This window comes from Mesitornis unicolor, unplaced genomic scaffold, assembly GCF_000695765.1.
Source record: "Mesitornis unicolor isolate BGI_N332 unplaced genomic scaffold, ASM69576v1 scaffold2126, whole genome shotgun sequence".
In the NCBI taxonomy this organism is placed as follows: domain Eukaryota; kingdom Metazoa; phylum Chordata; class Aves; order Mesitornithiformes; family Mesitornithidae; genus Mesitornis; species Mesitornis unicolor.
The window spans coordinates 20,777-32,230 of NW_010192792.1; the positions used below are offsets into that span (position 1 = coordinate 20,777).

Consider the following 11,454-nt stretch of genomic DNA (forward strand, 5'->3'; position numbering starts at 1 on the left):
ACAGCTGGGTAGTGAGAAGTAGATCCCAGCAGGAGAATGCCAGTGAGCTTAGGCTATGTTTGCCTTCCCTTTCTCCACTCTTGACTGATCCTTAAATGAATTATGAAAACCATTTTTCATTAAATCAGAGATCCAAAATGTCACAGCTGTTCTGACTGATTTTCATCAGAGGCAGTATTTCTTCTAGAGCAAAAGGTTCCTGTTAAGATGAAATCTGTTTTAGCTGAAGCCAAACTAAACTTTCTGCTGTGGGTTAAAATTTGTTTTGGAGTTTTAGGCCTTTTTTCCATACATGCACACATGAAACTCTTATGTTAGACTGCATTGTCACTCTATATTTGCTGGTTTGATCACTCTGCTTTCCGAAGGGATGAGAAGGTTTTTGTATTTTTCTTAAGTTGCAGTGTATAGGATGGCTACCACTTAAAACATATACCCAGACGGGCAGTCCTTCTCTAGTGAGATGCAGTTTATTGATGTGTCAAGCATAAGCTTTGTTATGTAAAAGTTCCAGTGACTTGCTCAGCAGAAAAATAGGATTTTAAAGATGTGAGACTTGAGAGCAAACTGTCCAAGCCTATTCAATGTTTTTGGCTTCCTCTTTAACATTATGTACATCTTGAGACACATCTTTGTAATGAATTTTGAGAGCTGGCTGTGCATAATCCCTCACAGAACATTAAAAAAAAAAGTGTATATGGCACAACAAATGTGAAAAGTGTTCCTGTCTTTCCAGAGACTTCCCTAGCAAACAATCTGTGACAAATTCCTGACAGTTTCTCCCAATATGTTTTCTAGAATGAGGAGGCTTTTTTTCTTTCCTTTTGCTTGCTCTTTTTCTGCCTCCCAGAGTTAAGAAGGCAGTATTTCCTGAAATTATGGTTAAGACTGTTTTGGCTGATGAATTCACAGTAGCTGAGCATTTGACAGGCTATTTGTCTCTTGGGCTGCATGCACCTGATCGTCCAAGTGTTACCGTCAAGTCCTGTGAGCAGATGCAGTCCTGTGAGTATGATGGGCAGGGTGGTCATTGCTTAAGTACCACGGACAGGGGCCCCTCCAAATGTGTCCAGACTGTCCTTGTATCAACCTGTGGGACTTTCACCAAAGTGACTTCATCTGCCAGGAGTTTTTTTTATGTAGGCAGTTCAGCACAGCCTTTCCAGGCAATCCGTATTTATGATTCTTTATCACTTAATACTTTTGAAACCGCTGTTTTTCCCATGAGTCCATGTCATAAAATTCTTGCACACCATGTGCAATTGCACCCCATTTCTCCCATTTGACAATGGTCTTATGTGCATACTTACTCACCAGACTCCCCTCATATCTGAGACTTAATTGTTGTCCTCTTAGGTGCTGCTTATCTGACCTCAGAAGATTTCAAAGGCAAACTGTTAAGTCAATGATAATGCAAAACCTGACTTTCCCTGTTTAACATTTCATGGATCAAATTTCAAAGCTGTAGTCTCCCTAAGTTTATTCCTGTTGTGGTATTGAAATTTTGTCTGAATCAATGGCATACATCTGGGAAGAGATTGCATTGTTTCATCAGCAGAACCAAATCCAATGGTTCCTTGCTTTTTTACCATATGGGGAAATTCTAATCGGTACACCTCCATTCTAAAGAATATCAAAATGAACCAGTCAATGAAATCTTTTCACAAGTTGGCTGAGGAATCGCTTTTGCTAATGAAGTTTAAGTTGCTTCATAGCTCAAATGACATCACCTGCTTACTTCAGAAAGATGCCTGTTTCTGTGATCTACAAGGTAGCAATCTGATATAACCCACTGACATTGCCAGACATGTTGTACCGCCTTTCCAAATTTTATGTTTGGATTATAGAAGCAGCACAAGAATCTCCATTTGAGCATCATAAAAGCTAATGCTTAGCTCACCATGCAAGGACGATATGGCTTTCTGGTTACCCATACTGGGAACCCCCCAGTGCATTCTCATAGACATGCATTACACTAGCCTCTAATTTAATGATTTTATGCTATCTGCCAAGTATTGGTCTGTTTTGTTTTGTGTTAAAAATATTCTGTGGCTTGAATCCTTTTTGCAACCTAATCTGTTGCTCTTTTACAGTTTGTCAAGTGTATTTAAAACTCGGCAGATCATATTTTAAAGGATGAGATTCTCATAGTGGCATAACATTGTCTTATTGTATTCCTCCTCCTTCAAAGACTAAACTCCAGTTTTCAGATGTCTGCCTTTTGCCAGGAGTTCACAGTGAAAGATCCTCAATATAGTGATGAGCTGCTTTTGCTTGATATAATTAGGCAAAAGTGTCACCTTACTACATTTATATTTAATTTTTTGCAAGACTGCTTGCCACTTCATTCAGCAGTTCAGAATTGAGTGAAATAAAGACAAGCTATGGGTGGCTCTGGACATGGAATAGAATCACAGAATCATTTAGGTTGGAAAAGACCTTTAAGGTCATCAAGTCCAATCGTTAACCTAGCACTGCCAACTTCACCACTAAACCATGTCCCTAAGCACCTCATCGACCCCTCTTTTAAATACTTGCGGAGATGATGACTTCACCAATTCCCTGGGCAGCCTGTTCCAGTACTTGACAACTCTTCCAGTGAAGAAATTTTTCCTAATATCCAATCTAAACCTCCCCTGGTGCAACTAGAGACCATGTTTTCTTGTCTTATCACTTGTTACTTGGGAGAAGATACCAACACCCATCTTACTACAACCTCCTTTCAGGTAGTAGAGAGCAATGAGGTGTCCCCTCAACCTCCTTTTCTCCAAGCTAAACCACCACAGTTCCCTCAGCTGCTCCTCGTAAGACTTGTGCTCCAGACCCTCCACCAGCTTCATGCACTGTGACTTGAAAACAATTTAATTGCATAAACTGAATTGGTATGCTTGATGCATTTGATTATTTATACAGGTACAAATGTTTCTGAGAGAAACTTGACAACATGTGTTGAACACTGATCTGTGCAAAAAGTAGTCAAATTTTGCACATTCATAAAAATTTGACCTAGTATATTTTGTCATTTTTCATAGGGTTTCCATGTTTGTTATTGAGTTGATTGAGCACTTCCATAGTATATTTTCAGCGTGTCTGTGGTCTAGGTGACTTCTGTGCTACTTCTAGGCTTAGATATGTATTCTGTGACATATACCATTTTGGTAATCTGTATCAGTAAACTTTACTCCTCCTAGCTTGGCTTGTGCCTTTAGTTGTCTTTTAATCAGATACAACTTTCTAATACCTGGGCACTGGTTAATCTTTACTGTTTTAACTGGAACAAAATAGTCTGAAGAAGGAGATTCTATAAAACTTTTTGCAGGTATCTTTTTGACATTTCTCTTTTTCAACCTTCACCGTCTTCCCAAAAGTTTTCTTTCAGCTCATTTGAAGAAAAAGTTTTTATATCTGATAGAAATTTTTACTATTTGCAGGTTTCACTGCCTTAATATAGCTTATTCTGCAACTAGTCTCCTGTCTGCGCAAATCCATAGTTGAATCTTCCTGAGGATGGACTGTGCTTCTCTAGACTCTTCAGGAACTGCTGCCTGGAAGAATGGAAAACTTCTTTTACCTAGTGGACTGAAGTTAGATTTCTTGACTGTTTAAGGAGGTGACTGATTAAGACCACAGAGCCACCTCCTTAGGTGGCCGTAGCTTCGTTAGAGCAAAGAAGTGTGCTTTTCACAGTGGATCCTTTGAGCATGTTTCTGTGTTTCTTGTTAAGCTCCTAATGTGGTGTCCCTTCTTTGACTCGCTTGGAACTTGTGAAGTTTCTTTTGGACGTGCTTCATTTTTCTACTGGAACTGGTGCATCACTGCTATTAACTGGTTCTCTTCCTTCCTAAGTGAAGTGATGGCTGAAGCCCAAGCTCTGCTACTTTAGATGTTGACAGTTTCAATACTTGGAATTATGCAGGGGTCTACTGATTCTGAATCCTCGTAGCTATATGGTAGGGCATGGCAATTATGGAAAGAGAATTTTGGAAATTTAGCCAGCTTTCTTTCGCTCTGCAAGTTGTTTTGGAAACATATTTGGGTAGCTGTGAAAAAACAATGGCTAAACAGGAAAGAGTCTTTCCATATTTGATCACTTAACTTGGAGGAAGTCTGTGTATGGATAAATACGTCACTCCTGAAAACAGCTTTTTTTTTTTTCCCTCTGGAACTTGGTTTAATAATCTTCTGCTTGGAAGAATGCATTATTTATTGAGAACACCTGCTTTGAAAAGCTTAGGTTTTTTACATAACTGTATGGTAAGAACTAGCTAAGTACATAGAAAGGCAAAACTGTATTTTTGAAGAGGAGTCTAGCCATGACTTTCAATTTCAGGAGTGGCTAGGTCACTAAAATAAAGAGGCAGCTTTGACAGTTTTATGAGAAAAGTACAAGGTGTAAAATAAAATGCTGTTTCATTTCACAGACTGTTTCAGAGGCAGTCACAGGAAATATGTCTTGTCATTTGGATCTAGTAATACAGATGATCAAATGAAAATGTGATGAGGTACCAATATCTCAGAGAATCATGTTGTATCATGCTTAAGCTGTTGGCTTACTGGCAGCAGTAGCTCTCAGCTTTCTGTCAGTGCATGTGTGCAGAAGATGATTTTTTATTCGCCAGGGGAAGAAAACAGACTGTTTTTTCTTCCTACATATACAACGAAAAACTTATTCTCCTGAAATCTGGGAGTCCTGTCTAGCATGCATTCTGGGATATGTTTGTAGTCACCCTGAATATGAAACTACTTAAGTGTTTGGGGTTTTTTTTTTTCCTTTCTGTATCTTCACAAAAGATATCTTCACAAGGCAACAAAAATAATGTGTTGTTTCGAGGATGTTTTCCTGCTGTAAATATAGTCGACAACTTGGGTTGGATTTATAAGCCTAGTAGAAGCAGTAGTTTGAGTTATGTGCCACTTTGAAGACACCAATAGGATATCGCTGAATATGGAAAAGAGGTCAGTATTTAATTTAAGTAGGATTAATTACAATAGAAAAGCCTTGTTGGAATAAATAATTTCCTATACTATATGGAGGCCAGCAATACCAGTGTTAGAACAAGCTTACTCTTAAAAGTTCTGGTCTTGTGTTCAGTCATCTTTCCAAAATGTAGCCTCAAGTTGCTTTTGTCTTGATTTTTATTTTTATTTCATTGTGTGGGTTGCATTGTCTGTGGTAGAGCACCCATTAGTTGCTCTACTAGCTTGGCCAGGTGTGTATGGAATTCTGTAGAACCTCTGGACTGTACAATAAAGTGAAGAAACAGGGCCATTAAGTTGACTGGGGATAAGTTTTCCATTGAGAACATTATTTCTGCTTTGGCTTTCAAAATAACATGCATTACTGGAGTTGGGAGTATATGTCCATAGGTAAAGCTGTAGCACACAGAGAAACAGGAAAAATAAGAGAGCAATGGAGTGAAAGCAGGAGAAGAGATAGATAAGAGTATGTAACTGCAGCAAAGGACAGGTGAGTGATTTTCTATTTCAGTTTTTATCCCTTTGCTCCTTTATTTTGACTTTCATGCTCTTTTTTACAAATTGTCACAAAATTTATAGTATTAGAAGCACACTTTAAAAAAAACCCATGGGCTTTTAGTGTATTCTGTGTAAGATTAGTCTAGAGCAGCAGTAATTGTCCTGAGTTACTAATATTGAACTTGCTTTGATTCTTTTCTTTGTTTCCCCTTTTTAACCTTTGCTCGTAAAATTTATAACAGAAACAAACTTCCAAATTTTAATTTCACTCAGATAATTAGTAATATAACTGACTTTTACAACTTTCCTGGAAGCCGGTTAATTGTACAGACTGATTCTTAATGACCTAGATAGGAGGAAAAAATACAGGAAGAAACTTAATGTGTATTTTTTCATAGTGGACTTATGCTGTAGAGTTGGGGTGACAAACATGCACGCATATATGTATGTATGTATGTATATATTTATATAGGTATATGATGATATGTGCTTTTAAAGAGCAAGGTTGTTGGCAAAGCCAACTCAAATGAATTGAAAGTGTAGTATTTACTATAGGTAGAGCAGCTAGTGCCACTTGCACTTAAGGTTGTGTGACCCTTTCCATTTTAAGGCTTAACTTGTAACTACTTTATAACTTTTGCCAGATTTCAGTTCAGACTGAGATTTTTCCATGCCAGATGTCTGCCTTGGGTTGAATTTTTTTGAAAGTTTCAGCCAAAGCAATTCTCTTCCAAGAATAAGGCTCGTGAAAAGTATGTTGTTTTGCTTGTGTGAGAATATTCTGGTGTCCTTCTTTGATGCTCCAGTGCCCCCAAGCTCTGAAGCAAGGATTTGAAATTTGGCAAGAGTTCAGCCTTTGTGTTGAGGATGTGCCTTTTGCCTCCCTGTAAAAATCCACCCAGATTTCCAGACCGGTTTACAAGGCTTTGAAAGATTGCCATTTGCATGGCCTTAATAGGGATTTCTTAAAACTTCACAGTAAGTTTCCTTTAGATTCTGTTCACACTGGGAATGCTCCAGGCAGAGTTTTGAGCTGCATATTTCATCCCACTTCTGTGATAAATTGTAATGGCTGGATCTAGGTGCTGACATTGAACTAAGAGTGGGCAGCATTTTGTCTTGTACCACCACTGCCTATTCCCATGTTGTATTCCTTCTCTGTTGGGAACGACCTGGGCCCTCTGCAAAAAGAAACTGTCTCGCTCATCAGAAAGAGCATGACAAATGTGGAGGAGAAGAATTTAGGAGCGTGTGTGTGTGTGTGTGTCTGGTTTGTACCCTTCCTTTGGTCACAGAAGATGTGTGTATCATACTGGCAAAATGTTCCTTCCTTTTTTGGTGGATGTTTAGATAATAATCGTTAGGTTTTGTTCTATTTAAGCTTCAGTAGCTGAGTGCATCTCAAGGCTTTAGTCACTTTACTGAAATATGTAAGCATCAATTTTAAAAAAAAATTAAGCCTCAGAAAATGTCACAGTACTTTAGAGGGCAATTACACAGTAATTTAGAGGGCAAAAATCATGAGCTCATTTTTTTCAAGCATTTAATTCTAACTCAGACCTCTTGCACTTAACACATTGTAGTACAACCTCCAGCTTCATGACAACTGTCACATGCTTTGTCCAAGAGGCAACTCTTTGATCGGAATGAGGGAAGGGCTCTGTTTTGAGGACACTAAAGGATATATGTTCATCTGTTACAGGAGTTGAAACGTGTGGACTAAGTGAAGCAGAGGAGATCTCACGAATAAACAAAAAGGCTTTGTGGCTAAGACAATTTGAACACTGCTTTGTGAACTGTGTGCCATCTGTGCTTAGTCATGGTGTTTCTATACGATGCGAGTTTTTATAACTCTTCCTAGTGGCTGCAGATACTGTGTGTTCCAGTGGCTGGTTGCAGAGCTCTTATCAATTTGCAGAAATCCAGACACTTATAACTGTAAGTGAACTCAGTGGGAGCTAAACATAATGTAAAATACTTCATGTGGCTAAGGACAGTAAAAATTTGATTCACAGTATGCAAAATTTGACATCTGGAACTAGGGAATATTTTAATTAACCTAATCTCAATTGTCTGTTTTACAGATGTAGAAATTGTTTGTCCCATCTCTAGAACGGCTTGTAAAAACATTGATTGCCTTTGTAGCAGGACTGAAAAATAATGTGCTATAAATGAAGCATATGACCACCTCCTATTGATCAAGGATGAAACAAAGCATTGATAAATATGTAAACAAAAATTGTATCTTATTACATAAAGTACATTATTGCATTAATAAAATTACTTTTGCAAGTCTTAACTTTCCAGTGCTTATCTTTCTGACCCTAATAATTCTCTTAAAACAAAAGATGTTATTTTCTCTCTGAATTAAATAAGCATCCAACTTCCTTTTGTACAAATAGTCTAATTTTGCCAGTCCTTTCATAGCTGTCTTGGTTCTGGAGGCAAAGTAATTTTTTTGCTCTTGCAATTTCTTTACCAGTAAAACATACAAACCTGAACTGTATAAAGTCTGTCTGAAACCAATGATGTCAACCTATAGAAAGTGGTACATTTTTGGTTTTTTACTGTATTAACTAATCCATTTCATACTGATCCAAGCATAAAAATCCCGAAGTCACAGCTCTGGAACTTAAATTTTCCACTTTGATTGAGCAGTCAAAATTTGTAAACTGTGAGAATAATATTGAAATATAGGTTTCATTAGCTCTAACTTTTTAATTCTCTTCTAAATCATAGCCACTGTACCTTTAGTACTATTTGAATGAAATTTTAGTGGGATCTTCATCCTTTCTGTTCACTGTGGAGATGGAAGACATGCTTGCTCAAACGGTTGACTACTGCCTCACCACTAGAAATTCTGAAAAGCTGCTTCAGCAGTACATCATTTTTACCACTTTGTGAAGCCAACTCTTCCCTGAAGTTTCCTAGGCAAAAAAAGATTTTGTAGATTTTTTTGAAAGGGACAGAGCTACAACAAATAAGTGAATGTGTGTTTGCAGAAGTGTCTAGCTCCAGGACTGAAATTATTTGTTGTTAAAGGTTTAGTGTGTTTAATGCTCTGGAAATAATTTGTTCGAGAGCCTGCAGCAGTGAGGAGTTTTGGGTTGTGGGTTTTTTGTTGTTGTTTTGGGTTTTTGTTGTTGGATTTTTTTTTGGTGTGTGGTGGTGGTTTTTTTTTAACATGGAGATATGAGAGGTTTTTTTTGCCTCTTTAAGCCAAAGGTAGCGATCAAACTTACCCCCCCCCCCTTATTTCTTGCATCATTTTCTTAGCATGTTTGCTGCCTCTGAAACAGTAGATCTTGGATGGGTCTTTTGAATACTTCCAAAAGCAAGACATTTGACAGGATGTTTGTCCTGCAGTGTTTTCAGGAGAAGGATGGGAATTTTAAGCTGCTCAAAGCATAGATCTGCAGAGGACCTCAGCTGCTAAGAACAGCAGTGTTACTTGCTTAGTTGTGTGAAATCCACTTGTTTGTGGAGAACAGTTTTTGAGTTCTTGGTTTTGTTGTGTCCCCCTCTGCCCTGCAACTTCCACTTATTTGTGTGCTCTTCCATATGTGTTTTGAGCTGTGCTCTGCAGTTGGGCAACTCGCTTTAAACAAAAGCTGTTACCATGCTTCTGCATAGCATCTAGCTTGATTTCAGTGTGCTGATGTGTCAGTGATGTGGTTTAGAGCTAACAAAATGCAATTCTTTGCTTGCTTTGACATTGGTTTCTGTAGCACTAAGAAAAGAAAAAATGATCATATTACACTTGATTTGTTGTACAAAAGCCAGGTCAAAATGGACCTTGGAGTGTGATTAAATGGCTGTGCAGCAGTTATTAATTGGCCAGGCATCTGTCTTGACACACAGGTGAGATGCAGTCTGTGAGTTTTCCTGTATTTTTTTCCTCTATCACCTTTCTCTTCCTACTCCTCAGTCCCCCTCATAATCTAAGGAACTTCTGACAGCTCAGACTTTGTATTTAGTTCTCTATGTAAGTCATTCTTTTGTATTTTAGGTCAGAGTGCCTAGATCAAACAATTTTAACTTTAAGATGCCTGTTATCTGTCATCTTTGAGCAGTGTACTTCAGTAACAAGACCTAAACAGTATTGCTTTGACTTTCCTGAATTTATATACAAATCTGTATTTCTTTATATTGACTTTTGCTTTAAGGTTAAGGCACAAAATGCAGGGTAGATTCGGAAAGGCAAAAGCAAACTGTAGTCAACTGAATTAGGTTTACCACTGGAATCAATTTTAAAGGTCTTTTCCAACCTAAATGATTCTGTTCTATGAATTAATTTGTGTCCAATTACATCAGCAGTAAATTAGCTACAAGTATTCAACTGTACTATTACAAATTCATTTGAAAAAGTAACTAAAATCTGATTTGCAAGACTCAGCTCTATTAAACAGGTTTAATGTGTGATCACTCATATTAAGTTTAATAACTGTTTCTGAATGTTTTGCTTTTTTATCTTGTTTTTGGCAGCAACTTGAATTAGTGGAACCAAGTGGCTGGATTCATGTTCCTTTAACAGATACTCATAAGAAGCCTATTCGCACGTTTATGATTCAGATTGCTGTTCTTGCTAATCACCAAAATGGAAGAGACACTCACATGAGACAAATCAAAGTGTACACCCCAGTGGAAGAGAGCTCTATTGGTAAATTTCCAAGATGTACAACAATTGATTTCATGATGTATCGCTCCATAAGATGAAATTTCTTAATGAGAAGTAATAAAGGTTTTTTTGATTGCAGTATTGTTGCTTATTCAAATACTTACAAGAGCAGGGTTTACTTCAGTGCAATTATATCTATATGTTTATACTTTGTACAATTTTGAAATAAAAATAATTTTGTGATACTGTGTACTGTAGTCTGTAATTTTTCATTACATTTGCTTGGAGTTTTTGAGTGCTCTTGTACCACCTGAGAGGAGAAAAACTGGGCAATTTAAAAGGAAGAGTTTGTGACTGGGAGTCAATAATTGATTTCATACAGCACAGTTCTTCTTTTCAGGTGGTTTCTTCCTGTAATGCATGGAAATAATTGTTCTATAGTGTTACTGTTTATTCATTTACCTTTAAGCTGCTCTTTTTAAAGAGCATTCTCTAACAGGCATAGTTTAAAGACATTGCCAGTAGTATTTTCCTGTCATTGCTTATGTTAATGTGTTCTGTATAGTTTGGTTTTTTTGCTGCTTAATGACTATCTCCCTAGATTTAGCCTTCTTTGAAACTTAACTGCAAAGTAGATCATAGAACCATAGATTATCTGAAGTTGGAAGGGACGCATAAGGATTATAGAGTCCAACTCCTTGCTCCTTGCAGGACTACTTAAAAGTAAACCATATGACTATGAGCATCGTGCAGATGCTCCTTGAACTCTGACAAGCTTGGTGCTGTGACCACTTCCCTGGGGAGCTTGTTCCAGTGATGGATAATGAAACTAAAATGCTAATGAAATGAAGAAAAGTAAATCTTTCCTAATAACCCATTATTGTATATACATTAATATAGCTAGACTGAGTATAAGTCATATGAATGTGGTGCCTGCTCAAAAGGAAGAAGGTTAGGAATGCTCTAACATCATACAGTAACAGTAGGAATTAATCTGAAGGTCCAGTGCACTTCCTAAAACACTAAGAACTCAATCTCAGACTCATAGCATAGAGTTTCTTTAACCTGTTTTAAAGTAAAGAGCATTGCAAGGAAAATGTATGCTTAGTAGTCTACTTGCTATGAGTAGGACTATTTAATGCTTCTACTAATGTCTTATGATCTAATTACTAGTTATTACACCTTTTAATAAAATTAAGTAGATTATAAAGAGACTGTTGAAGTACAAGGATTTTGTTTAGAATGTTCAGTAGTGACCAAACCCATTCTTCCTCCAAGCATCATTAAAGTTGGTGGTAAATCCAGACTAATCTCGACCAAGGAAAACTTCTGATACACTTACCAATTGTGAGCAAGGAAAG

General features: G+C 37.4%; 1 protein-coding gene across 1 annotated transcript in view; it reads left to right on the plus strand.

The window, feature by feature from the left end:
* ANAPC10 (anaphase promoting complex subunit 10) overlaps nucleotides 1-10,191 on the plus strand; it is a 30,715-nt gene extending 20,524 nt beyond the window's left edge. The window contains exon 4 of the mRNA XM_010187208.1: nucleotides 9,961-10,191. Within this exon, the coding sequence (XP_010185510.1) occupies nucleotides 9,961-10,191 (231 nt within the window). The remainder of the gene's footprint in view (nucleotides 1-9,960) is intronic.
* Nucleotides 10,192-11,454: the final 1,263 nt, after the last annotated feature.